Source organism: Cyanistes caeruleus, chromosome 4 (assembly GCF_971803275.1).
Source record: "Cyanistes caeruleus chromosome 4, bCyaCae1.hap1.1, whole genome shotgun sequence".
Lineage (NCBI taxonomy): Eukaryota > Metazoa > Chordata > Aves > Passeriformes > Paridae > Cyanistes > Cyanistes caeruleus.
The window spans coordinates 33,821,073-33,848,865 of record NC_141704.1 but is presented as its reverse complement, the minus strand read 5'-3'; the positions used below and the strand labels follow the sequence as shown (position 1 = coordinate 33,848,865).

Sequence of the window (27,793 nt, the reverse complement as noted above, 5' to 3'; positions counted from 1 at the left end):
TAGGAAATAGAACTGGTTTCCTGTGAGAAACTGGATTGATGCAGAGTAGGAAATGGCTTTCCAGTAGTTACACGTTCAGCAGGGCAGCAGCATTTCTTGGCACAAGGGAAACAGATCTTACAGTCTATAGCCAAGTGCCATTTTCCTTATTAAATACTTATTTTTCCATTGCTGGAAAAAAATTGCTGGCAAGGAGTTTCTTTTAAAGACTTTAATGGCCTTCCCTCTGGTGTAATGTACATAGAAGAGGTGCTATGAATGCAGCTGTAGTGAGTAGCAGTGTGGTGACACAGCCCCTGCTACATGCAGTGATGGGACATGAACATGTGCCAGTTCTGGATACCTGGGGATAACCACAGGCACCAGCCAGCCTTCCACCCTTCCCAGGCAGCAAGGGGATAAACCCCATCTTCTTCACTCCCTCAAGTTACTTGATTCCAGGTCCAGTTTAGCCACATACCAGGGAGAGAGAGATGTACTGACCCACAGGTGACCCCAGGGAACAGCAGTAGTGGTCATAGTTCATTCCAGCCTTCTGTGCAGTATGCAAGAATTGACATCAACACACACACAACACTCTGAAAAGGCAGATAAAGGTATCAACACTCCTGTATTAAAGTGCAATTCAGAAAGTTACAAACATTCATGGTTGATTTTTTTTTTCTTAAATACAGAGTTGTTAGAATATCTCTAAGTCAGAAAAAGTGTTTATTGATAAGGAAACTTACTTCCCACCATGTGGAACTGCTTTAGGAATTCATACTTTTAAGCTGTGCAAACCTGACTTGCAGGAGAGCCCTGCCATGCAGGGAAGTAAGAGGGAAAACACTCCTTCCCCCTTCCTTGTGAAGGTAGGGAGGCTGTAGGAAGTACAAACACCCTCTATGGAAAGGATCACAAGGGTCTCCACCAGACTTGAGACTCTTCAGAGCAGGTTTAACAGCACTATGTCCTAAGGAAAAGGAAAGTTGTGGCTGAGCAGCCAGAGTCTCTGCAGGAGAGCCAAGCATTAGTAACTCCCACCCAGACAGCAGTTCCCAGCTGAGAGCACTGCACCTGTAAGCAACCAACTGTGGCATTACAGCGCCCACATTGCTCAGATGTGGGCACACACAGCCTGGCTCCAGCAGCTGAAGGAAAAGATAAAGGCCAGTTTTCCCCTGTGGAGGTAGCACACAGCGCAAGTTTGCTCAGCAGAGGGAGCCAGGACTGCAGGACTTGTCTCCTGACAAGGCTAGTGCCAGGTCATCTGCCAAATGTAACATATTTTGCTCCAAGGCAGGCAGCCTCCTGTGCAGCGCTTGACTCCATTACGCTCAAGAACGGCTGCTTGACACAGGATTATTGCACAGACATGGAGCCTGCTCGGACAGGGAAAAGACAGACTGATCCTCAGGCCTGCCAGTCTATGAACTCACTGCCCTGAGGCACACCTTTGTTTGCTTCTCTATTCAATGGCTACTAAGATAGGTTGATGGGGACTCATCCCCTTCCCTCTTGCATAGCCAAAGGCTCCAGTGTCTCCAAATGCACTTCCCAAGGTCATCACCCCTCAGCTGTTAGTCCAGGATGCCACACACTTCCAACACAACACAGGATTTCCAAAGTCCCATCCCACACCAAACTGCCCTAGAATTCAAGGAACTTTAACACCTTTCTAGGGCACTGGATGATCAATGCAGGGAACCTCATAGCTCTCTACACCTTTCTTCCTGGATGGTGCTTCCGAAGTCAAAAGTTTGGCATTCCAAGTTGTTTCACTCCAACAAGATCCCAGGGCCTTCACATTTTAGTCCCAAATTAGTCATGTGATACAGTTTAATAAGAAGTCCATCTCTCTCCTCAAGCCAATGGCAGGGCAAAAGGTTAGTCCTTCGACCCCATGAGATAAAGCAAGTAAGTAGGAAAGTGCTGTTGTCCTGCCTTGTATTGCCACTGACTCAATGTTTAAGGAGGGCAGGTGCTCAGCTGCCCAGCACTATATTGTAGAGAAACAGAGATCTAGAGATATGCTAACTTGAGGGGTACTAACAGCCAAGCTGTCTTCAGGGAGAGAGAATGTGGGAGGCTGGCTGCAATCTTGTTCTGTTAGTTGTTCTTCTTATCCTCAGGAGGTGTATAAGGAGGTGGCTGTTCCTGGAAAGAGATACAATAGAGTCAACAACCATGCTTGTTTTATGACCAGCTCTTTCCAGGCATTCTCAGGCTTGGCTCACCAGAAATGAGTGCTCTGCAGTGAGCTACAGACAGAACCAAGTTCTATGGTTTAAGCTGTCATTTCATCACACCATTCCTCTCTAATATCAGTTATGTTCATGATACATGCTGTCTCCATAACATTTCTAGGAAAAGTCCCCTCAAAACCAGGTAACAAATGGTCTGCTGCAAATGGACTATTTAATCTGTTTTAAATGCCATCTTCCCTCCCAGGGCTTTGTCTCTGTTGAAGCTCATGGCTCTGACCCAGCAGACAGCAAACCCTGGGCTGAAGGCCAGCTTTGCTGCTCCACCAGTCTCCAGCCCTCCAGAACCAAGGTAGTGAGGGGCACAGCCAGACTGCCATGTACCAGATGGAGGCTACACACAACCTACTGGCTGTCACTGAACAGTAAGAGACCTCCCTGTCTCCACACAGCCCAGAAAGAAAGCAAATCAGAAACCCACATGCCGTCATCTTTAAGTGACCTATTCCGCTTTAACTCTCCTCATTTTCAGGCCCAATGGATGCAGAGAGCTCTGTGCTTTCTCCGTACCCATGCAAGTCTGTTATGCCTTTAGGAGTAAGACAGGTAGTAAGTGGCTGTTACTGGGTCAATCTTAGGGCTTTTCTCCTTTCTTGACTGAAAATTTAACCAGCCTTCTTCATGGGAGCCTCCCTCCCAGAAAAATGCATACTTTCTGTGCATGTTCAACATGAAGGTACACTAGACTTTGCTAAGAAAGCAAAGCACCATCTCTGCTAGTGACAGAAGGAGGAGTAGGCATATGAAGACCAGGCATGGTACTCACCATGGGCATATACACGTTGTGTGGGTTGGCAGGGTTGTAATATGCACTGGAAGCAGCTTCCATGGCCTTACTGCCTCCTGGAAAGGAAGGTAAAGAAGCCACCTTGAATATCTGAGGCAATAGCCCTAGCTCCAGAGCCCTCTCCTCAGCCTCACCTCTTCCAAGGAGGCAACAAAGGCCCAAGAAGCCAACAGAAGCTGCAGCAAGCTGGGCTAGAATTGAGAGCAGCTCAGGAAAGCTGGCTAGGGCTGACTACAGGCTGTGCAGTGCAAGGCTGAGCAGCTCCCTAGAGAAGACTTGGAGCTCTTGTAACAACAGCTTCTTCACTCCATGCTGTGCCCATGCCACCCTCAGCCCAAGCCCCCAGGCACTCTTTTGCACCCAGATCCTGGCAACTGCCCAATCCCATTTACCTGGCATTCCTGGGCTCACCCAGGCTGGGGGAGCTGAGGGTCCTGCAGGAGGTGCCCCAGAGTAGGGGGGTGGAGGCGGCATGTACACAGGGTTCATGTTTGGAAGTGGTGGGTAAATACCTGAAAAAGACAACACTAGGTTGATGCTCTGGACCACAGACCATGGGACAGAGGGGAGAGAGCTCACAGGCCCAACAGCACATTAGCTGGGGACAAGAGCAGTGGTAAGGGAAGATCTCCAGGCTTGGTAGGGATGCAGACAGCAGGGATTTGACAATTTGCTAATGCCTGTGATGTCAGCAGGCAATAATTCTCTACCAAGCAGCAGCACAATTTGCAAACCACACTTTCATGTAGCTAGAACTACTCATGTAGCGACACATGGGTGTAATCAACGGCATGTGACAGATTTCTGCAAACACAAGGATGGAGACAAAACTACAGCAACCCTCACTGTAACCCTCACCATACCACTGTCACTTCTTCACAGCTAATATCAGCCACAGTCATCATTACACAACTTCCAAACCTGGGCTCTGGGCGTATGGATATCCCATGGGCTGTGGAGCAGGTCCGTAGGCATTCACTGGAGGTGGAGCATACGGATAAGGTCCGTTTGGTGGTGGAGGGGCGGCGTAGCCTCCTGGCACAGGTGAGTAGCCCCCGGGGGCAGGTGTAAATCCTCCGGGAACAGGGGTGTATCCATAGCCAGGGTTCTGCAGAGGAACGCCACTGGAAGCTAAGGAACACATGTTTAGTAAGCCAGACATCTTTTCTTGAAACTAAATGTACAGAATAAAATTTAAAAAGTCCTGTTAATGCAGCACTGTTTCCCTTTATCTAGATTCACCATATAGTCCTGGCACAGTACTGTGCCTGAAAAGCATTAGTCACAGAGTGCTAAAGGAAACCAGCTACAAAAATACAACCTCACAGGGCTCCCACTGCTTAAGGAAAGACTACTCTAAAGCCAGTAGCAGTACAGCGTGTTTTCCTTTTTTTTAATATACTTTCTTTCTGAAAACAAGTACATTTTAAAACACACATTTCTTTAAAAAGAAAACTTTATCAGAAAAAAGTATTTGCTCTTCCATTTGAAAATTTTAAAAAGTATTTGTTTTTTAAAACCCTATTTTTCCCTTCTCCAAATGTGCATGTTAGCTTTCCCCATCTTACTGCACTATTTTAGGACTGAGCTGAGAGTAGGTAAGTGAAGCAATTTTTCAGCATCACATATGTCAACTTTTTTCCAGGAGAAATAAGGTTCTGTAAAAAAAGATGGTCCACATCAGAAGCCCAAACCCCAGAATATTCTGACTGCACAAAAGAAGTAAGATGAAATAAAGAAAAAGGATTGAAAGGGACAGCAAAAGCTTCCCTGGAAAAAGAGAAAATACTTTGTTGTGAAAGAGGGCCTAGGGTACCCCTCTTCCCATGAAGTTCAAAACGAGCACAATTTGCTTACTAGCTCAGCCAACCATGGGGGAACCACAAGATCTGAAAATCCCTTACCACTAGAAGCAGCTTTCAACATCAGCTGTCCAAACTCAATGGCTCCTCCACTGTTGAAAGTCAGTTTAAATGTTCCCTGCCCTTCCCAGCCACCTAGGAGAGAGAATTAGAATTGAATCAGACTATTAGCCTCCTCAGTACCATCCAAGACAGCAAAATTGTTTATACTTCAATCATTTTTTTCTTCTTTATTTCAAAACTATTTTGCATCCTATTACCAGGGAGAAAGAATCACGGCACTGCTATCAGACATCCCCCAAAATAACTCAAGAGGATCAGGAATTTAACATTTTACCCTCTGAAAGTTATAGTCATGTAGAAGCAGCCTACTCTAGATACAAGGATGTTTTGTTCTTTTCTGAAAGGTTTAATGGAATCCAGAAATGAACAGTGCAAAGATCGAACATTTATTTCATTGATGATATTAACTGAAAGCCCTCAGATGAAGTTTTATTGACATCCTCAGTGAACTGCAGACCAGGATTGATCTGTAGCTCATTAAGGATATCAATGCAACTCAAGCCAGGATTTAAATCAAATGCAACATCTTTAATCTTATTGATACATAGAAGCTCACAAAAATTATTAAATGCTGGGGTGTAACAGCAATTTCTCAGAAAAAATCATTTCAATGATTGCGATGTCTTGCAAGGTAGGTAGGAGTGCTTTGTTTTCTTAGGGCTTTCTGGGATTTGGTTTTTTTTTGGTGGAAGGTGCTTTGGGTTTTGGTGTTTTTAACAAAAAGTATGTGTCATTTAAATATAAGATTTATCTTCCTTGTCTAACAAATTAGTATCAAGAGAAATAGTCTCTTGGGGACAAAGCACAGAACAGTAACAAAAGCGTACATCATGGATAAAGTAATTCCTTTGAAGACTCACCTCCATAAAACCACTCTTAGTATGACTTCAGCCCAAGAAAGTGGGCTGATCCACAATCCCCAGACTACCCAGTCACTTTAAAATATTGTTACAAACAGAAAGCAAAAAGAATAAACACTTCAGATGCCATGAAAATATGCAAGAAAGGGCTGAAGAGGGAAGAAATTTGAACCAGAAGCCATGTTTCTAATCCCTATCTTTTGCAATTTCCCATGTCTGGCCATAAACACCACTGTTAAGTCTTACTGTGGCTTCACAACCAAATTGGGATCAAAGCTAAATCAATGATGGACAGCAGACTCACAGATCCATGCGAACCATACCCAACGGGCTCCTGATTTCCCAAAAACCAAAAGTGGTTGCTAATTCTCATTCTGTGTATCAACAGCAGGCACTGGTGCCTCGGTCATTTACCCACCTTCCAGGTCAAAGACAAGAGAAAAGCACACTATGAAACTCAGTAAACATGATACACACAGCAATACAGAAGTTAAAGAATTAAAAGTCACCCAGGGCAAGTCAGTCCCTGGCCTCAGGGCAGAAAGTGACATGGTAGCAGTGCCCTAAAGTGCAGGAGAGAGGAGTTACCTCAGTGTGGACACACCAGCTATACCACCACAGCTACTCTGCCTTTCCTGTGCACATAAGCTGGTCTGGCATTCAGCAAAAAAGGCCTTGTGAGGCTTGGGAAGAGTTCAATCTACAAAGCGCTGGCACGTACCTCCGGCCTCGGCCTGGATCTGTCCTTTGATGTAATTGGCAGAGAAAACAGGCTGCTCAATCGAGCATCCCTTCACCAAATAAAACGGCATCATGAAGGACTGCATAGGATCCTTGCCCTTGGACACAAAGATCATCTGCAAGACAGGAGGGAATGCTTCTGAATTCAATGGAGAGAGTGATGATGGAGTTCTCATCGTATCTCATCATACCCAAAAAGAGGGTAACTCAACCTCTAGTGTGAGTATTGCACTGAGTTATTTCACAGCTTTAATACTCGGGATCCCAAATAGATTTGATGGCACATGGCTCACTCACCTGAATCATGGACATTCCAAAATAATAAACCACTTAAAACACATCTGCACATTATACAAGAGTTGTACTGTTCTGCTTTTTAAGGATAAGCTATGAGAGTTTGCAAAGGAAATATCATTGACTGACACATTATATTAAATATATTCTCTAGACAGTGATTTCCAAGACTTAGTGTGCCTTTGCAGGGGACTGGAATTGTGACATAGGTATGAACTATCCCATTTCCACCTTTCGTTTTGCTACGTAGTGCTGCCAGTGGTCCGTTCCACAACAAAAACTTCTTCTATCATCAACTAGGTTACTACTTTAAAGTTTACAAGATCCCTAGAGAAAGCAGCAACCCTGCTGGCATCAGACTTACCCTGTAAGGGGTGAGATACAGCATTCCTTTCTTGGTGCCTTTGAAGATTTCAGGCTTGCCTGTCACGTCACTGAAGGAGAGCTCCACATCTTTACACTGTTTGAGGACGCTGCAGGAGGAAATCAGACAGATTGGAGAGACAAACTTGGTAACAGCTCTGACACATAGCCTCATCACACAGGGAAGGGAACAGCACAGCAAAACTCTGAATATTACCCCAAACCCCTGCTGTGGGCCCTGCTGTTTTGACTTCAAACAGAGAGGGATGATTTATGCAAATTGGAAGAATTCATCCTCTCATCTGAGACAAGCCCTGTTCCTCCTTCATAAAGGGCACCTTTAATATACAGGGCGGGGGGTGTCTCCAAAGGTATCAGACTGAGAATTCTACCCTGCACACAAAGACCCTCAGCCCACGGATGAGGGCACAGAAAGGGTCAGGTGTCAGAAACCATCCCCTTGATGCCAAGGTGTAATCTCAGAACAATCCTGCCTCCCTAGTCCATGCTCAAATCAAGTCCACTGCGCTGGAAAATAGCGCTGCTGTAACGCCACACCCGCTGTGCAAACTGAGGAAGTGGCTGCACTGAAACCCTCACTGCTGGCTCTGCCTCACATGACTTAAGTAAGTTTTTGTAGTAAACAGTACCACATGAAAGAATGAAACAATGGGTCAGCAATGTCAGCAATAAAGATATTATTGTTATGGGAACATTGGCAGAGTTTCCTACTGACACAAACCCAGATGAGAATTGTAAACACTGCAGGGTCAGGGGTATAGAGGTGCATGAAAAATTTAATAAATTTTCAGAAAAAAATGAGTCATCTTAGGAAAGCATGTCACTGAGTCTACTGTGCAGATGTAAACATACCACACAGTAAGAAAATCTGCAGAATAAACAGAAGAACCAGAATAAACAGACAAACCTTCAGGGTGTTACAGTGGCAGAAGACTCCAAGGTGTGTTATGGTTCAAGAGCTTAAAAAACAAAGTGACAAAGCGCTAAACCAACACAAGCCTGAATGGGCTGGATTTAAAATAATCCTTATGCATTTTGCTTAGCACTCTGTAAAAATCAAATAAAGTCAGGAAACTCTGCAATTATTTGGGGAAGGGAGGAATCTGCAGGGCCACCATAAGGAAAAACAACCAAATGCCCTATAGTTTCAGGTTGTTTGCTCTTCAGGGAAAAGAACACTGTAGATGTATATGAAAAATGCAGCTACCTGAGAATGAAGACAATGAAAAGTCTAGCTTTGATGAGAAAAAACTACCTAAGAAATTCTACTGGGACACTACTTCATAGCTGAGCTAGATGGAGATTCTCCGACTGGCTGGAAGGGACAGACTTATGAGAGAGAAGAGCTCTTTCCATTTCCAAAATGCAAGGGGGAAACATATTTTTGACAGCTTTAATCTTACTAGAACACTCCCTCAATATGTCTTATAGTAGCATTTCCCATCACTTTGCCTCACTGGGAAGAATTTCCATGTATTCACAGTAATGTTTACTGCTTTGCAGCTACTCACACAAGCAAATGACATGCAGCCACCACCACGGAGAGTAATTAGGCTGCTGAACCGGTCTGCACCTGCATGCCTGTCCAGGGCTGTCACGGGAGGATGTGCACCCTGTGGAGCCACACTGCCCTCACTTGTGACTGAGCAGCCCTCAAAGAATGTATGGTTTTATGATCTCAGGCCAATGCTAAGGGTCAGAAGGGATCTTAAAGGTTACCTAGTCACAGCCTCCCTGCCATGGCCACGGCCACCTTCCACTAGATCAGTCTGCTCATAGCATTATCCAACCCAGCTTTCAACACTGCCAAGGCTGGGACATTCACACCTCATCTGAGCAACCCATTCCAGTGCCTCACCACCCTCACAGTAAAAAATTTCCTCCTAATGTCTAACCTGTATTTCCCTTCTTTCAGCTTGTACCCATTACTCCTTGTCCTAGCACTGCAGCTCCTGACAGAGGCCCTCTGTGCCTTCCCTCTAGGTCCCATTCAGATACTGGAAGGTTGCAATATCTCCACACAACCTTCTCTTTTCCAGGCTGGACAAACCCAACATTCTCAGCTCATCTTCACAGAGGAAGTGCTTCATTCCTCTTACCAACTTCATGGCCTCCCCTGGACTTTCTCCAACAGTTTCATATTCTTCTTATGGTGGGGACCTCAGAGCTGGACACAGCACTCCAGGTGAGGTCACACACTCCACACACACTCCTCTGCATTCCAAACACTCCAGGTGAGTAGAATGCAGAGGCAGAATCACCTCCCTCGACCTTCTGCCCACACTGCTTTTGATACAGACCACGATTCAAAGGATAGAGAAATCTCCTTTAAATCAGCACAAGCTCAACATGTCAGAGGACCTTCCTGATTGAAGTATTAGGAGTCAGCTCCAAACTCAACACAACATGGGGCATATTCTTGGAGTGTAATTTTCCTATTGATCACCAGACCCAAACCAACTCCTTTGACCCTTTACTGGGTCTCAGGTTTCTAGGATTTCTCTTACCAGGATTTCTCAGACCAGAATGGTCTGTCAATCCCTGCTTGGGGCGAGAGCCTGTGCTCCCATGGAGAGGGGCTTCTCCGTGCAGAGGAACTTTGAATTTAAGTTCCTTACTTAATAACTCAAGTGATCAAGACTCCTACCTTAAATAGTCTCTGCCTCTCTGGCGTCAATAAGTGCATGACCTTAAAAAAAACCCCAATTCTTCGGCTTTTACAAGCTATGGTAGCCTCAAGCTTCACCCAGGACTCCCGCTGCAGCTTTAAGGGGGCTTTAAGGACCCCCGAGCTTCCGCGGTGAAGACGGGGCAGCTCTACAGACTGCAGCCAAGCCTGCTCCCCACTGCCCGCCCCAGCCCGTCCCCACCCTGCCAGGGAGCCCCTTAATAACGCAGACCCCGGGCCGAGCCGGGCCTGCGCGGCCGGCCAGGAAACGGGAGTCGCCGCAGCGGGAGACTCCCACCACTGTACCCCGCCGTCCCGGCCCTGATGAGGGGAGAGGGGCCGAGGAGGACCCGCCCGGCCCCGCGGCCCCCCCGGTACCTTTCGGCATTGGGGATGACGACACCGCCCTCCTGCGAGTGGTTCCTGTTCAGCGCCATCTTTGCCCCGCCGGCCCCGCCCCTGACCCGGTGACGGCAGTGACGTCACCCCAGGCGCGGCCCCGCCCCCGACACCGCCCCGCTGGCCCCGCCCCCCGCGGCGCGCGCGAGGCGGAAGTGAGAGGGAAGCGAGGCGGAAGCGAGGCGGCGCTGGCTCGGTTTAATGGCCGCCGGTGACGGCGGAGACGCTGTGAGGGCCGGCCCCGCCCGGCCCCGCGCCGGGCCGCACAACGAACCACAGACACCGGTGCCTACACGCAGCCCTGCTCGCTCCTCTGGCTCTCTCTGCTCGGTGCAACCACGGCCGTTCGCTGCCGTGGTTGCCTCAGTGGAAGTTGTCCAGGATTTACAGTGCTTAGCGAAGTTTCTCTGGCGAACGCCTTATCTGGTGAACAGTCTGTGAGCCTCCGAATGCGCTGGGCGGGCATCTCTGGTGTAAGGTTTAGACTCTTCCCCTCTGCGATAGCACTCGAGGGATATCTCGGGGGAACAGCTGACTTGCTGTGGTCATCCTGGAACTCAGCTGGTGGCGCACGATTCAGGCTTTTCCCAGCTTGTCCTTTCACAGAGACTTCTTCCCAACAGTATTTCCCGCTGGCACGCCACGTGGGATTTATTTTGGTATTTGCCATTTGTAGACTTCCTGGTAGGTACACGGGATGTTGGTAGGATATTGGCATGAGCAGATGGCAGTGAGGAGTACCTGAGCTTGTTTTTCTCATCAAGCTTTTACGGATCCTTTAGAAGCAGTCTATGATCCAACAAATTACAGAGCAGGGTGTTAAAACCACGTTATTACAAACAAATAAAAATTCCTAAACCTACAGGGCAAAACATACAGCCTTGTCATTGAAATCCATATTACAGGCAAAGGAAAGTCTCTCTCTTCTGTTGCATGGGTCGGGTCTGCTTTGCTTTCTTTAAGCAGGGCAGCATTGTGTCTCTGCCCTAACCCTTGGTTGGGCCCAAGAGTCATAAAGATTACTGATCTGTAGCCCAGGGTGAAGGTGATGGAACGTGGCTTTGTGCTTCACTGCTGTGAAGAAGCAGAGCCCTGGTGGTGTCTTTGATGAGGTTCACGTCTTCGATGTCCTTGGGCTGAGGAGGGCTGGCAGTGTGGCAGGACGGTTTCTGCAAGGGTCCATGGTATGTGACAAGTGACAAGGCTCCTGTTCCCTGCAGGACTGAGGAGGCCTGGTGCAGGGGGAAGGGCGTGCAAGGCTATATGCACACACTGCATACAGGAACACCAGGAGCCGTGAATGTGGGTGGTGAAAGGATTAGGAAGTGCTGGTGCGGTGTTCACAGCCTAGTGGTGCTGAGAACGACTGATTTGTGTGGACAGGTGGGAGTGAGAGTGAAAAGAACCTTTGCTTTGCAGTGACAGCACCAGAGAAAGCCACAAGATGGACATACGCTCCTGACAGTTTTGTTAAGGCTTGGAGAACCCTGTTCCCAGCCCTGGCCTCCATACAGCTCCATCAACCAACATCAAGTTTGACTTGAATCCTCCTCTGCTGCTCATTTGCTGTTTTATTCTTCCTCCCTCCAGTGCCAGCCTTTCCAACCCGCATCCCAAAGCCCCCGCACTTCCCTTTCTCAGTGCTGCCGTGCCTGGCCATGGCATTCCACATGCGTGTTTTTACGTGCAGCTGGCAACTCTCCTGGAGGGGACAGCCCCTGACAGCCACATGACATGCAGAGACAAGGAGACACTGCCAGCCTCAGGACATCTCTGGTCTTCTCTCCTCCCTCCTTCTGCCCAGACAGCCCTGACACTTTCGACCTGGCTCAGGGACACCCAGAAAACAGCTGACACACCAGCTAGACACAAGCATGTAGTCTTCAGTAAAGCTGTGCCCCTTTTTGCTCACAGGTCTTCACCTTCCCTCCCCATCCCCTCCAGGGAAAGGTAGAACAACAGCTTCTCAACAGGACACAAAAGCACGTTAAGGTGTGAGAGCTTGGGAGAGGGAGGAAACAGTCTGGAGGAGTATTTGAGTACTTGGAGAAATGAAGGAGAGACTTAAAGGATGAAGAACAGAGAAAGTGAGACAGGGAAAGAAAGGAAGGAAGAAAGCTATGGAGAGCTAAAAGGGAATGAGGACAAAAGCACAGAAGTGGAGGAGGACATGGGACAGTAGAGAACAGAGGAACAGCAGTGCTGCAGTAGCAAATGCAGCCATTTCAATGAGGAGAATGAAGAAGAGGTATCTCTTGTGCCCCCACCCTGACCCCTTGCTTCTCAATCCATGGCTGTTTGCACTCCTCCAAGATCCTCAAGGTGCTATGCCAAGTGGAGCTGTCCCTGGGGGAGGTCCCAGCAGGGACCCCCTGTGGCATTGTCTTCCCTGTGCTCCCACAGCAGAGAGGCCACGTCGTGGGGAAGGGTTTGGCCAGGACCTGCTCAGTGCTGGTGGAGAGAGACCACTGCAGTGGGGGACTGCAGCAGGGACATGGGGTGACCCCATGAGTTGGGGTGACCCCAGCGCAGATTGGTCTGATCTGCACACAGTCAAATGTCTGTGACACAAGCATGGCTTTTGACCTTAGTGCCAGCCAGGGCACAAGCACCCTCTGCAGCAGGAACAAGTTCATTTCCTCTGGGTTCTGCTTCTTTTGGAAAATGTATCAATTTTCCCCAAGTACTTTGCTGCTTCTCAAACAGATGCTACAGTCCGAGAACTAATTCTGTCTCCTCCCACCAGTCACTTGCTCTGAACCACAAAAATGTGCCAGTCTTCTCTCATCTACCCTGTTCCAAGCTGCCATTCCCCCTTGGGAAGCCACAGCAAGAAAAAGGGATAAAATTCCAGGCCACCATGCCTTCAGACCAACCAGCTGCCTTTACACCCATGGAAGATCCAAGAGAAATCTCTGCTGACACCTCTTGAAACATACATGCATCGACTCCGCCATCTCTCCCAGAGTCTCTCCTTGCCATGTCTCCAAGTGATAAAAATAGGACCACAGCATGCCCCACACCTCCCCCCTCCAAAATCCATGCCCCTAGAAATCCTTCCCCCCCAACACTATTTCCCCCAGGCAAGATACACAGCTGAGACACAGAAATGAGAGAAAGGAAGCTGTCAGACAGTCCACTGTGCAAAGAACAAACCGAGAATGGGGACACTCTGGGAAGGATGGGGGAGGTGCCCTTGTCCCTCTCCGGCACACAGGGAGGCACATGCACGCCCGCACACACTCACACTTGCATCCTCTCACTCCCACGGAGGATGTGCCACATGCTTCAGAGACAGGCCCATGGTTGAGTCAAGGGTAGCAGGGGTGGGTTGTCTATCCAGAGTCACCAGGTGACCGTGGAGGGGGAGGGTCTTTCACAGGTTGCTTTCGTGGTTTTCCTCTGTCTCAACAGTCATGGGGGGCAGCCCTCCATTGTCATTCAGCCGTTTGGCCCTGTAGGTCTCATAGTGGATGTTGTGGGTCACTTCTTTTAGGTCCTGAAGGTGGGTCCTGCAGGGGACAAAGTGGGTTGGGAAAGAGGATATGATAGCCAATGTCAGCACAGTAAGTATTATTCTTCTGATGATAATTTTATTCCCCCAAATAAACAGAATATTTTTTTCAGTCACTCTGTTTAGCTAATTATTGTTACCCCGCTTTCTGCATGGACAACATGAGTGCCATCATACACAACTGAGAGCTGGAGCATCAGCATTTGAGAACACACAGGCAGGATGCAGGACATGGGCTGAAATTCCTGGCTGTGCTTGCCAGTGCCCTGCCCTTCTTGCACCTGTGCCACCAACATAGCCACTGACCATCCTGGTGTGTCAGACCAGACTGGGACTTAGCTGAAGCAGTGGTGAGACAAGGAAGCATCAGGAAGTGTATCAGGTTCACTGTGGATCATAAGCTGCAGAACACTGCTGTGAGCATCATCCCTAACCTCCATAGACAGCCTGGGGGCTTGGATTGCTATAGGCTTTGAGATGATCATTTGAGTAGGATGTTTTTACTGGAAGACTTTAGAAAAGCTGCTGCAGAAGGTATTACAGAACAAAAAGAGGAAAGGGTGATGTCAAAGCACTGTACCTGGCCAAATGTTTCAATGGCACTGTACCCACAAGTGGAATGACACCCACAGGGCTTTGGTGTTGAACTGTGTTTCTCTTATTTTCTTATTTTTTGTGTTGTTTTTATAGGGAAGAGAGGTGACCCTGGATCTACAGCTCTTATGCAGAATTTGTGCTGAAGCAACTTCATGAAACAGAGTACAAATAAGACAGGACAATGAAAGCTACTGAAATATGAAGGTTTTCACTTCCAGCCCTTATGTTCCAGCACATCCTTCAACCTGGAAGAAAACACAATCTAGGATGTGGTAGTGACCTCCTTATTACTGACCTGCTGTCAGCAGCAAATAGAAGTTTTTGCAGCCTTGAGAGGGGTGGTACTATTGTGCTTTTCTCCAGGCATCCAGCTCACACATGAAAACTAGCACCTACCTGACATAGTGGTCATGTCACTAAGAGAGGCACTAGAGTATCTACTCCTTAACTCAATCCAACCCTACACCACATAAGCTTTCACTGCCTGAAATTTACTTTATTTCCCTTTCAGTAGGGGCTATTTCATTCTGAATGGATCTCAGGAAGACTCCCAGCTCATCAGGAGCAAACTAGTGCATGACCATGACCTTACCTGATGACAAAATCTCGAAGTAGGGCAAATTCACAGTGATTGAGGTTTTCCACTGAAAAGAAAGCAAGCAATTGTTACATTTGATTTTTTCAATAGCCCCTTTGTGGTTATAGAGATGGGAAAGTCACTGCCCTGGGGGCAGGTTCCAAGTAGGTAGAACTTGCATACTTCAGAAAGGACAGGCAGTTGTCTGAACACCACACTGTCGAGCATTGAGGAGCCACACTAAGAAATGCTGAGCAGTCACACATGAATTTTCATTTGGAAACCAAGGCAACCTCAGGAGCTTAGCTTCACATGCCATGGTGTTCAGAGTGGCTCCAGCTTCTGCCAGGTGCTGATAGTGGCACCATATTGACCATGGCAGCTCCCTCCTGGCACAGCTATTTGAGCATTCTCCTTTTGCTTGATTTCAAGCAGTTTGTCACAAATGGGATGAGAAGGACACAGCCACAGGACATGCTATCTGGACCCTTGTCTATTACTGTGATGTGCAGACAATAATTTCAGCTCCCATAAGCAAGAGGTTTTTTACCTTCAATGATTCCCCAAGGTGTTTTCCTGCCCAGGACTCTTTTGCCATTCACTTGGTACTCCTTGTCACTGCCCACTACTGCAAAGGGCATGCTTTCCTGCTGGGGAGAGACACATGGAAAGATCCATTGAACCCATTCCAGAGACCAGCACCACCATGGTTCCCCATCCACCTTTCCACCTCTCAGCTCAACAAATACAATGCCTTCTCCGAGGGAAGAGATTCTCCAGAGCAAAACTTCACTGGCTGTCCTTTTCACCCCTCAGTGCTATCCCTAGAATTCTGGACTGTTGCTTTCCAGGTGTCCTTGCACCCCAACAAGCTTAGTGGGTAGCTTGCAGCAGTCCCAAGGGCTCAGGAGCTGGGGCAGAGCTTTTCTGCTCCTATCTCCAGCATTTCTGAGGAGGAGGATAACCAGAGAAGTACCTTAGCATCACCAACAGAGGGTCAGTCCAGCCCAGGGCTGCTCATATGGATAGCTTGAGGTGAATATTTCTCACCAGATTTGTAGTTCTTCAGAACAGAAAGACAGGACTCAAATAACCCTTCCCCGTAAGCCACATGAACATTCATCTGGTTTAGTGGCTGAAATTGTACTGAGGGAAGCCAGAAATGGAGTAAAAGTGCAGCTTTCTTGGGAAGTAGGACAGTAGGTGAAGCTATTGAGGACTCATATCTCTAAGCACAGGGAGAAACTATCTGTTTCCAGAGCACAGAGTGCAGGAGACTCTGCAGTCCATAGGGTTGTGCAGATGTTCATAGGGTTACTCTGCTTTATAGATATCCCTGGAAAGAGATTGCAATTACCACAGGAATGGAGATTAAAAAGCAGTTTATTTCTTATGTGTGAGGGCAATGATGCTGAAGTGCAGAACAAAATGTGGTGCTCTTCTCATCACCCCTTTCCCTCCCACAATAAAATGTTTCCTACCCTGATTTTGTCGTTCTCTGTTTTATCCTCCAAGTCCTCATCAAATTCTTTCTGGGGATAAAATTCGATCCCATTTACTTCTAGTTCCTTGCGCACCTAAGCAGAGAAACATTTTGGAGCACAAAGTAGCACAAACCTGAAAGTAAGGCAGTTGGCAAGGCCAGGCAAACACATCTGGGACATTCTTCCAGTGGTCAGAAGCTGAGGGATTGTCCCAAGGAAGTGCACAGTAAAGTGAGGACACAAGGCAGCAACGATGAGTCTTTCTTTCCAACCTCAGTTACTTGTCTGGCTCTCCAGTTCCCATGACAGAACATATCACAAGACATCACAGGGGTACATACATTTCTTCCTTCTCTAACAGATGCCCTCAGAGATATAAACAGCTGCATCTTTAGGATTTATCCACCATTCCTGCACTGCACTCTCTGCACACCCTGGGGACTGCACTGCAATCCCAGGAAGAAGGACACCACTCATTTCTCCTGCCTCCAAGCCAGGGCAGGGAAGGATCCCACCCAGAAGAGGAGATACTCACTCTTTGTTTGAATTCAGTCTTCTCCTCCAAGGTCATGGTGTCAGCCTTAGCAATAACTGGGATGATGTTCACTACCTTGCTGAGATGTTTCATGAACTCCAGGTCCAAAGGCCGCAAGCTGCAGCCCAAGAAGGAACAAGATGGAAAAGGTCACTTTTTACCCTCCTCGCCTTTCATCCTAATGACTGTCCAAGCATCAGGGCACCAGTGAACCCTCCCTTGTACATACCCTGCTTGCTGCCACCATGTTCTCATCTCCTTCTTCCCATCCATTCTGCCCTCTCACAAAAAGCACAGTGGCATTTCTCCTGCTTTTGTAATCTTAGACCCTTTCATGCCCCACAGCACCCAAAGTTAAGCTAAGGAGTGGCCAGCCCTGCTGGCAGGATCCCTGAATCTGTGTCTGAGGTGCAGCAGTGTAGGATATATATCTGGCACAGAGGTACCAAGGGCTGGAGGAAGGACAAGGGACTGTGTACATACGAGTGGCCTGTAGGGGAGATGAAGTAGAGGCAGCAGTGCACGCGCGTGTCTGGAATTCGTTTCTTCCTTGCAATATTCACCTCCTCTTTCAAAAACTTTTCATATTGCTCATTGATGTATTTCTCAATAGGCTCCCAGCTGTTAAAGTGGGGGAGAGAGATCAACAGACAGGTAAAAATCTCCTCGTGTTCCTGCCTACAGTGTTCCCAGCTCTGACAGCAGCAAAGCAGTCTCAGGCATAAAAAAAAATCCACCTCAAGCATCTTGCCATCAGCACAATGATTAAAGTTTCTGTAACTGGACACAGAAGTAAGCACTCATCATATAGTATGTGCATACCCGCAGTCACACACCCAGACCCACAGTTTCACTGCCCCACAGCCCCATTATCAGCCCCCCAAGTGCAGTAGGATTCCAGACACTTTCAAGGGCCAAATGGATGACAGTCACTCATATATCATCTTAACTTCAGCCCTCTCTGGGACACAAGGCTTTAACCTTTTAAAACTCACCAGTTCTCATTGTTGATCTGGTCCCCAAATCCTGGTGTGTCAATCACTGTCAGCTTCATTTTGACACCACCTTCTTCAATGACTGGGGGAGAAATTGCAAATAATCATACTCTTCCCTGGGGACCTGCTTTATCATGAAACACATCTCTGTGTCCCACAAGGGAACAAAATAGCTCTGCCCTCATCCCTGCCCAGAAAGCATGACCAGATCAGCCTGTATCATGCCTCAACAGTTATGACCCCCATTTGCATGTCTGACCCCAAATTTTGGTAATATCTACACAAAAGCCACCTTTCACCACTCTGCCACAGGAAAATGGATTTGTGCTCGGTCTGTGGCCCAAAGGTAGTACCTACCTTAACACAGCTTCCCCCCTCTAACACATCATCCTGAGTCTGAGATGATGCTCATTACCCTGCACCACTGTAGGAGCTGTGCTGATGCTTTGTGAGGAGGTGTGCATTACCAGGACAGGACTCAACAATGCACCTTGTATAGCTTATTAAATGTAACTGCAGGTGAAAATGACTTACATCAAGGCTTAATCAACAACTGCAGACTAATGTCTTAGGCGATGAAATCTCTCTAACAATTTCTCTACCCCTCACTTTTGGCTGTGGCACCAGTTTAAGAAAAGCCTTGTCTATCTCTGAGGTCATATAAAACTGTCTTTCAGCTTTCTATGTGGAAAGAGTTGCCTAATACCAGAGAACTATTTGTGCAGACTGCTGGGATCTTCTGCAAGACTATGATGAGGCATCAGTATTGCTTCTACCCCGGCAGCCTGGCTCTTACCATGCCCAATAGCTTTGATCTCCACTGTCTTGGGGATCTTCTCCTCCCGGTTCCAGCCTGAAGATTTGCGGCTCACCTGGGATTTGAAGAGGGTGTTTACCAACGTTGACTTTCCCAGTCCGCTCTGACCTGAGGATTGCAGAGAGGAAGCTGTGACATTTGCTACAGCCTGGTGATGACAGCAGGCCCAGAGAACAGAGCCAGGCTTGCAGGGGAAGGGGCTGGAGGTGTCTCCTTGCCGTGTGCAGACTCTGTTTACCCTCAGAGCATGTGCTCTGTGTGCTCCCTCATGCCCTCCCCGCAGGCTCACTCTCCCACCTGGCCAGAGGGGACAGTCCCTGGCCATGGTTCCCAGTTCCTCAGCTGCCTACCTACAACCATGATGTTGAAGTCAAAACCCGTCTTCATGGTTTTCTTGCGCATCTGCTCAATTATGGTGTCAATACCGATGTAGCCCAGCAAGCTGGCGTTGATGCCCATGGGTTTCATTGGTACAACTGGCTTTTGTCGCGGCTCTGGGACCAGCTCAGACATGGCTGCTTCGTTTTTGCTCTCCACTGGTCCTGTACAGGGACAAAGATTGAAAAATCATCACTGAGGTGTAACAACAAACCTCCTTGCTGACCTGTCGCAGGGGCTGAGGGCAGCTTTGAGCAGCCTTTTCAAGGGCTATTGAGGATAACTGGATTAGATTTTAGTGCTAAGGCTCACCACAGAGGAACACCTACTTGAGTTTCCAGCACACTTCTAACATAGCACTCCAGACAAGGACATGAAGTGGGGTTCACTGAGAATGAAGCATATTGATGGCTACCTCCAAACAGCAAGGGCAGAGAGGCTGGCTGGGCTGCTAATCAGGTGCCCAAAGCTCCAGGTGTGTCTCCTTATATTTGTCTCCTGGTTCTCAACAGGACCACCAGCATTTTGCCCCTCCAACTTCACCATAAAATTTGCAGTGGAACGGACTTAAAAAAATTATGTGTGAAGTCCTGGCATTGAAACACAGTTTGGGATGCACCATGAGGACTTGCAAGCTCGGCCCTTGCCAGGAGTGGCTGGATTACTGGCTGTGGCACACAGGCTGAGTTCCTCAGAGGAAGACAGTGGTGCAAGTGAAAGTATTGCCATAATCTCTGTGCTTGCCTCCCACCTGTAGACCAATGTTCCTTGTCATACTCAAGAAACTAATCATCATGATCAGAAAATTAATTATCTGCATCTTTCCCTCCTCATCTCTGCTTCCTCACTTCTTCCATGTAAAACAATTGGGTAAAAAGAAAACCCTAAGGGCTTTCCAGCCTCCCTGACCCTTTTTTGGATGATGGCACACATTGCTAGGGGCAGGCCTCACCCATTTATCTCTGTCTCATTAGTGAGTAGCTCCCACCCGCTGGGAGGAAGTGGAGGTTGGGAGAGGACAGGGCATGGAAGAAAAGCTGTAATTGGTGGGGAAGGGAGGCGTGAGAGATGAATCTGAAAAGGAAGATGAAGGGGATAGGAATCAAATACCTTTCATATACAAGCCAGCTGCAAACTAGAGTTTCTCCCACTCTAATTACTTGACTCCCCCATGCTTTGTCTCATTAGAGGGTTATTTTTCCAGGACAGAGACAGAATGTGTTTTTGCTTGGTAAGTACTTCATTTGTTTTGGATGCCACTTCAAGTATCTCACACTAAATTATCCCTTTCCATCATTTTGGCAGAGTTTTTTCCTCCACTTATCAGAATCCACTGGCAGCAGGAAAGGACATGAGCAGCCAAGGCAGGCGACTGCCATTTGGTGGTGACACATGCCCCTTTTCAAAAGGAAAATGACTCAGAAGTCACCGGGCTGGGGACACTGATGGCACCAATCTGGGGTCCCTGTGACAGCTTAGTCAAGCCAGACAGAGACAGACTGAGAAGAGGTCAGAGAGATTTTGTTCAAGGACAGGGATAGACTGCAGTGGGCTCCGTGGCTGAATGGGGACCCTGCCTGGTATTCCCACATCAAAGCTCCTGTGCTGACACAAGGGCTGCTCTACAAAGTGAAGATTTTACATTTTTTATAAGCTGTAATATCCCACTACCATGTGCTAAGGAAAGACCCTGTGGAAGGGCCATCCTTGATAAGGAAAGGGTGCTTCCACCCATTTCCTTTTCTCTGCTTGGGAAGTCTTTTATATTAAACTGAGAGAAGGAGCTTTCCTCTGTGTGAGATGATGGTAACACAGCCACTCATGTACAGCACTGTGGGTAACACCTTGTGCCACCTCTGTTTCACCTTGCCCACACAGGAGAGGTCAGTGAGAGGATGGCCCCCCTCCTGCTTTTCCCCACCGAGTGAGGGCACCCTGGACTATCATCACCCTCTCCTGAAGCAGCGAGCTGCACCCTGGGGGAACCAGAGCACAAGATGGACCATTGGCTTGAGTCAGACTGGCAATTTAGAACACCTCATGCTGCCGGGCAGCTGCTGGAGGAGGCAGCCTGCCGAGCCAAGTGCTTCTCAGCTGCAATCCTCTCTTACAGCCATCACAACCAGTATGTGCCTTTCCTGCTGACGAAGCATCCCCTGAGGCTCCCGTTGTCTTTTTTCAGCTTTATCAAATCTGATGGCAGCCAGGAAAGCCCATCTCTCTGTGTACAGCACAGGGGGCCAGGGCAGCCAGTTCTCCTGCACCCTACCTTTCACTCATCCTCTCTAGGCTGCCCACATCACCTGTATCATGGTTGTGTGGCTGGGCTGTGTCCCTTACGCTGCAGCAGCGCTCTCCATACGCACCCCACACAGCCCTGCTGGGGTCCTACCTAGCCCTAAGAGTGGGAGAAGAGAGAGAGAGAGACAGAACGATGAGGGAATTAAGGACAGGGGGCTGTGGCCCCAGCAAGGTACTTTGCTACTGGAGTAAATGAAGGCAAATAAACCCCAAAAGTGGAAGGGAACAGGTCAAGAAGGGAAGAAAGCCCAGCTAAGCAGCTGCATGGGATGGGTGCAGGATATGGGCCATGTGGGCTGTGACCCTTTCACTGCTTGGGTGGTAGATTGTCCTCAGGGAATCTGTTGCCCTTCATTCCTTCCACCCTTGTTCTTGCAAAGGGAGGAGGAAGGAGGGAATTTGTTGTCAGCCTCAAGGCTCACTAAGAGGTTCATAACTCATCCCTCAATCTCACCAAGGAAAGCCTTGCCCAGAGCCAGCAGATGTTGCTAACTGCTGTGGACATCATAATACACATTCCTTTGGAAGCTTCACTGTTGGAGCCAGGAGCTTCCAGTGACTGGGGCAGATATTTCAGATTCGGGTTCTTGAGCAGCTATAGAAAACCCTGAGACCAGGAGAAAAGATCTCCAGAAGTCTCCTTAAATATGTTTCCTGGATTTTATATCAGAACATTCAAGGTGTCAGGATAAGCCACCTGCCCTTCTCCTCTAGGTCACTTGCCTTCCTCTCCGTGTGAGGTTCCTTCCCATACAGGCAGGGAAGCCCCCATTTTGCTGAATTTTTCCTGGGGCTCATCTCTCTGCACATGATTTGTCACCTTTTGCCTCCACAGATGAATTCAAGGATCCAGCTGAGGAATAGACTGCTGTGGGCAATCCGGGTGTGCAAAACTAGGACCAGAGCCATAAGAGGCACCCTGAGAATGAAACATGTCTGCCTGCTCTCCTGGGAGTGGCTCTGTTTTATGTGCACTACACGATGCTAGGAAGCGTCCTGAGCACACGGAGTGCCTGGTGAAGGGGTGGCACTATGTGTCCTGGGCACATCCTGCAGCCCTTGCAGCTGTTCCCTCTCATGAATGTGTGAGAGGGCACTACAGCCAGTACAGCTGATAATGAATAGAGGGGTATCCAAGGTTAACCACTCACATCTGCTGTTTGCAAGGCCCCCCTTTTCCCTACTGCTTTGTTCTGTGTGCTAGGAGAAGCTCACTTAAGAGGGCTGTAGCTGGTTACACCCACCCTGCTGCCCAGATCCAGTAGGAGGTGGCCCTGGGCTGGGCTGTTAGGGAATATCTGGCTCACAGGAGATGATGCTCCTTGTGACTGGACCAAGGGAAGGTGCCACTTTTGAGGTAGGGACAGGCAGAACCAGAATGAGTGCCCAGAGAGGTCCCCATGGTCCCAGCTAGCTCCTGCTTCTGACACCCATTGATCCACCCCAAAACCTCTCCCTGGAAGGCAGGCATATGTGGCCAGCAGCAGCTACCAGTACTGCAGCTCACCCTTCATGCTCTGACGTTCACCGGAGCTGTGTGGGGACAGAGGTGGCCCTGCAGGTCCCTTAGGGGCTCAGATAGTGGGGACTAACATCTACTAAGTCCCGATAACCCAGATACAGTCACATCCCCTCCCCCTGCCTTCCCATCCTTTGTCTGGCAAGAGGGAGGGAGAGCTGCAAACAGTGCTCACCACAAACCAGCTTCCAGCAAGGAGAAGCTATTTAACCCCCACATAACACATGGATGGCCTTGCTGCAGCTCTCCTTCAGTGTAGCACAAGGCTGTCCCTCTGCAGCTGGAGGCAGTGATCCTCACACACATCTCACCCCACCCCCTTCCACCCATGTGGTCCTGGACCCACAGATCCACTCGCTGTGGACATAGAACAGGGATGAGGGATGGGTTCAAAACCTGAAGGTAGCTGGCAGAAGTAGGCCCTCAAAGGGTGATGCCAGGTTCCTAGGAAAGAAAGCAAGCAGCTGCTTCAGTAGCACAGCCTCCCTGGAGCTAATGGGCATCAGGACCTGCTCCTTGCTTCAGATCTGCAGAGGTGCTGGACTCAGCATCTCTCCACTGAAAAAATACCTCTCCCTCCTCAGTTCCCATGATGACCCCAGGGCATTTCTTTCAGCTGTGCAAGGGAATGGCTGAGCCCTGCTGGATGTACTGCCTGACCTCAGAGTACAGAACAGAACGATTCTTCTTACTAGATCTTTTTGTCTGGCTTGAAGATCGTCCCAATCCTCTGGGCTGCCGCAGCCTTCCTGACAGCAACCTTTCTTCCCCTCAGCACTCTGCAAAGGGCTTGGGCAAGAGCCTGGCTGCAGTGAAATCTAGGGCAGCATGTGCCGAAGCCTCTCTGGAGATGCAGAAGCCGGAGGTGAAGGAGCTGGGCACATCCCCAGCCCAGCCACCACAGCCCCAGCCATGCCCTTGGTGCTGCTTTCTAGATATACAACCCGTGCCCCATGTCCTAGCTCACCCCCTGGGTGGCACAGCTGTATCACAAGGCATGAAGATGCTGAGCACCCCTGGACCAGGGTACCCACACCACCACAGCTGCCTGTGCCCGTGCCCACATGCCTGCTGGCTCCTGTGCCAGGATGCCCAGGGAGAGGCACAGGACATTCCCACTGCCTGTCACTGGCAAAGGACAAGCTAGGTGCTGATGAGTTTGTGGGCACTCCCCAGCTGGATTATCCCTTTCCCTTCAAAGCAGTGCCTGGCACTAGCTACTCCCCATCAGCACCACAACCAGCCCTGTTCCTTCTCCTTCATACAAGGCTGCCACCAAAAGGAAAAAAACCAGAGGAAAGACAAAGCCAGGACCGATTTCCCCCACTGCCCTCCAGGGTTATCCCTCCCCCATGCCCAGCTGGGCAGCGTGGGGGCATGGTGGAGGATTCCTGCGCAAAAAGCCCCAGCGGTGTCCCTCTGGCGTTGCCCAGCCCTGTCAAGCCCGGAGCATCCTACCTTTGAACATGAAGCTTCCTTTGTCTCCAAATCCTCTCCCAAGGGGATGGGTCTCCCCCCACTTTTCTAGCCTGACGCTGATGAAGCAGCACGGTGGGCTACAAGGCTCCACTTGCTTTTACCTTTGTCTTTCTTCCCTGTGTCCTCTTCTCCCCCCTCTCTCCTTCCCTTCCTTCTCCAGTGGATATTTCAGCAGAGCGGGGATGCTGGTGCTGCTCCTGCTGCCATCGTCATGTGACCTGAATATTAAACATCTCCGCAAAATCTCCCCCCGCGCACCCTCCCCCGGCTCCATCCCAAACCCCGGCTCCATCCCAAACCCCGGCAGCCTCCCTGACTTGCGGGGGGGGCATGGCCTCGGGGCTGGAGGGGCCGCTGCCGATGGGGCCCCCATGTCCTGGAGGGGCCCTCGTTGCACACCCACACCCCATAGGCCTTCCCTTGCCCTTTTCCCTCCCAATTCCCCAGCCTTTTCAGCATCTCTGCTTGTTTAGGGAGGGGCATATTTAACCCTTCACAGCTTAGTTCCGGCGGGGCTGAAAGTCGGCGATCTTTGCCCCTAGGTATTTCTTGGGATCAAAGGATTGCAAAATGTCCTTCTGCTTTCCCAGAGGGAGGAAATTAGGAATGTTTTGGTTCATCAAAAGCGATTTGCCCTTCGGCTTTGCCTGCGGAGGTGTGAGAAACCTTTTCTCCTCCAGCACCATGATTCCTGGCTGTCAGCCCAAGGTGCAGAGGCAGAGCCAGCGCTGTCCCCTCTCTGTGCATGTGTGTACAAACGTGTGTGCCTGTGTGTGGTGAGCAGGGATGGGTCCTCCCACTTGGACCGTCTTGGGGTACACGGGTCACATCCCCATGTGCCCTGGCAGGCACCTCCATGTGTCCTGTGGATGTGCTCATGCCTGAAGAGCCGTGTGGATACCTCTGGCTGCTTGCAGCTTTGGATAGGGATGCCCTTTCCCTGCTTTGAATTTCCTTCTACACTTGTGAACCCTGGCCCCAACACGCACTGTGTCCCTGTCGTGCTGTGCTGGGACACCAACATCTGGGAATGCTCTGACCCTCTAGTCAGTGGGATGACAGGAGCACCACCTGTTCCCCCACCACAAGGCAACCCCCCTGAGTGGAGGCCAAGCTGTAGGATACATGGCAGACTTGGCAATGGTTTGGGGTTCCTCTTTTTACAATCTTATTTTTACAATGGACAAAAAGAAAACTGCACCCACTGCAGGTTACAGAACATTTGAAGTATCTGTCAGCAGTTACCCCGGGCTAGGCTGGTTTCCGACAGACAGACAGACAGGCAGGCATTCCAGCACCCAGACAATCTCCTGACAGGGTGACCACAGTTGCCTGTCTCCCTGCTGGGTGCCAGGCTCACAAACTCGGGGGCTTTGCCCACCCATGATTCTGGTGTCGGTCAAGAGGAAATCACTCTAAAAGGAGCAAGTCCCCGTCCTCCCTCTCATCACCCTACCTCTCCTGAAGGGTCCTGCCCATGCTGGGCTCCATGTCATCACCAGGGGACCCTTTGGTGCCTCCCTCCCCCTGCCCAGCCCATCCCGCCAGCGGAGACCCACCGGAGCGTGGTGGGGCGCAGGACACCGCCATCTTCGGCACCGGGGTGGCCTCGGCCCCGTCAGAGCTGCCGTGTCGCTGGGGCCCCTCGGCCGCCACGGGCCGGGGCCGGGGAGGGATTGGGGTGACGGGGGCCGGGCCCCGCAGCCGCTCCCAGGGGAGCCCCCCGCCAGCCCGGCGCAGGGTGACCGAGAGGCAGCTCCGCTTCGTGGAGGCGGCGACGCCGAGGGTGCTGTCCCGCCGCCGTGAGGGGCCCGGGATGCGGCTGGGGCTCCCTGGGGCCGACAGGCAGCTGCGATGAAGGGCCACGTCCTCCTCCATGGCGGCCGGCAGCGGAGGTGCTGGGGGTGCCAGGCCGGGCTGGGGGCCCAGGCTGTCCCTGCTGTCAGGGCTGTGGTGTCTCGGGGTGCAGAGCTCCCTGGGGCTGCTGTCATTGACGTGCCTGAGCCCCCACCTCCAGCCCTGTCCGGCCAGCCCGCCTCCAGCTGGGACAATGGGGCTCTTGTGGCCCGCATGGCTCGCTCCCACGCTGGGTGCCATGGCCACTCCTGCCCCTGCCCAGCACCTTCCTGCCCCCTGCCACCAGCAGCCCCACAGCATGGGCAGCACCACAGCATGACTGACCCCCTGCCCTGCTCCCACGGCAGGAGGTGGAGGGGTGATGCAGACCTGCCAGGTCAGGCCTGTGCTGCCTGCTTCCAAGGACACTGGGCGTGATTAAAAAAAAAAATAAAAAAAAAATTAAAATATTTGAATTTTTGAAATGCTTTCCCTTCCTCTCTTAGTTTTTTTGCCCTCAAGTGGCATATTCAAGTGCAACAATTTATATCCCACTGTGCAAGTTCAATGGTCAGTTGTTGCATATTTGTCCAAGTTGATGCTTCATGCTCTTACTCTGATTTCCTTTTGCTTCTTTATTATCATCATTCTTATGATTGTTTCTTAATTTTGCCAGCTTTGTGGCATTTTCAGGGTCAAGAGGGTCCAGCTTGCTACTCAACACCTTCCTCACTTTGAGGGCTTTGAAGACTTTGAAGGGCAACACAATAAACAAGGAGGAAAGGAGTAAGGCATTTTGGTGGGATGGGATGAGAATATGAATGGTTTGGTGAGCAAGTGGGAACAAAGATAAGGAGAGACAAGCACCCACAGTGTGGCAGTAACCATGTTTGCGTAACTTCAGGTAACCAGGCCTGAGGGAAGTGGAAGAGGAACCATCCAATGACCCCCATCAAGCCTTTGGGAACTCTGGTGGAAGGCAGAGCCCAGGACAGTGTGAGTTCTCTGCTTCCTTAAGGGCAAAGAGACAGAAAACATGAAAAAACCCCAACCTGATACTGTGTAGTATTTCCAGCACTAAGTATCTTCTGTGATTTTTATGCAGTTTAATTCAGTATCTGTGACTATTTCCTTCTCCCCTGAGGTCTTCTTGGCTGCACAGATCCCACAGAGGAGAAATGATCTCCATTTTCAGGCAGTGTTTGCCTTTGGCTTAATTATTCCCAGAGAGCCTGGCAGTGTAGCTGGCAGAGGAGCCAGCCCGATGGAGACCTACCCTGTCAGAAAGGAAACCTCACTGCAGACTGCTCCTTGCTGCCTGCCCAGAGCTAGAAGGAAGCAGCTCCCAGGGGGAACAGCAGGAAAATAAAGCATCAACCATACAGTTTGTCACACACTTCCACTGGTGAAGCCTTTGACACCGCTGACAGTAAAGTCCTTCATAGCCATGGAAAATACCT

General features: G+C 49.7%; 2 protein-coding genes and 1 long non-coding RNA gene across 8 annotated transcripts; 1 reads left to right on the top strand and 2 right to left on the bottom strand.

Annotated features, from left to right (window-relative positions):
• Positions 1-591: 591 nt before the first annotated feature.
• Positions 592-10,436, bottom strand: WBP2NL (WBP2 N-terminal like). Of its 4 annotated transcripts, none has more exons than XM_086885766.1 (8): positions 10,281-10,436; positions 7,215-7,323; positions 6,537-6,672; positions 4,935-5,027; positions 3,952-4,161; positions 3,423-3,542; positions 3,010-3,086; positions 592-2,136 (listed from the first exon to the last, which is right to left on the bottom strand). In XM_086885766.1, the coding sequence occupies exons 1-8, from the start codon at positions 10,337-10,339 to the stop codon at positions 2,089-2,091; spliced, it is 852 nt and encodes a 283-aa protein (XP_086741892.1). In that variant the 5' UTR covers positions 10,340-10,436; the 3' UTR covers positions 592-2,088. The 4 variants fall into 4 exon arrangements, with proteins under 4 accessions (XP_086741892.1, XP_086741896.1, XP_086741893.1 ...); XM_086885770.1 differs by having other exon boundaries at positions 8,142-10,361; XM_086885767.1 differs by having other exon boundaries at positions 9,882-10,282.
• A 26-nt stretch (positions 10,437-10,462) lies between these two features.
• On the top strand, positions 10,463-16,475 carry LOC111934409 (uncharacterized). Its single transcript, XR_015285863.1, has 2 exons — positions 10,463-14,349; positions 14,506-16,475. It is a non-coding gene; the product is annotated as an uncharacterized LOC111934409 (long non-coding RNA).
• On the bottom strand, positions 10,475-26,626 carry SEPTIN3 (septin 3). Of its 3 annotated transcripts, XM_023934434.2 has the most exons (11): positions 26,057-26,175; positions 24,477-24,715; positions 19,171-19,362; positions 18,800-18,928; positions 18,004-18,085; positions 17,492-17,629; positions 17,009-17,126; positions 16,471-16,566; positions 15,540-15,639; positions 15,005-15,056; positions 10,475-13,813 (listed from the first exon to the last, which is right to left on the bottom strand). In XM_023934434.2, the coding sequence occupies exons 2-11, from the start codon at positions 24,484-24,486 to the stop codon at positions 13,678-13,680; spliced, it is 1,053 nt and encodes a 350-aa protein (XP_023790202.1). In that variant the 5' UTR covers positions 24,487-24,715; positions 26,057-26,175; the 3' UTR covers positions 10,475-13,677. The 3 variants fall into 3 exon arrangements, with proteins under 3 accessions (XP_023790202.1, XP_023790192.2, XP_023790191.2); XM_023934424.2 differs by lacking the exon at positions 24,477-24,715 and having other exon boundaries at positions 15,540-15,636; positions 26,057-26,626; XM_023934423.2 differs by lacking the exon at positions 24,477-24,715 and having other exon boundaries at positions 26,057-26,603.
• Positions 26,627-27,793: the final 1,167 nt, after the last annotated feature.

Excerpts from the sequence above, each read along its gene's own strand:
- WBP2NL (XM_086885766.1), bottom strand. The coding sequence starts at position 10,339 with ATGGCGCTGAACAGGAACCACTCGCAGGAGGGCGGTGTCGTCATCCCC. Across the intron at positions 3,087-3,422 it reads GGTGAGCCCAGGAATGCCAG|GAGGCAGTAAGGCCATGGAA; the intron begins GTAAATGGGATT and ends CTTCCTTTCCAG. Across the intron at positions 2,137-3,009 it reads ACAACGTGTATATGCCCATG|GAACAGCCACCTCCTTATAC; the intron begins GTGAGTACCATG and ends ATCTCTTTCCAG.
- SEPTIN3 (XM_023934423.2), bottom strand. The coding sequence starts at position 26,594 with ATGGCACCCAGCGTGGGAGCGAGCCATGCGGGCCACAAGAGCCCCATT. Across the intron at positions 17,630-18,003 it reads CAGATCAACAATGAGAACTG|CTGGGAGCCTATTGAGAAAT; the intron begins GTGAGTTTTAAA and ends CCACTTTAACAG. Across the intron at positions 15,057-15,539 it reads ACCTTGGGGAATCATTGAAG|TGGAAAACCTCAATCACTGT; the intron begins GTAAAAAACCTC and ends CTTTCTTTTCAG.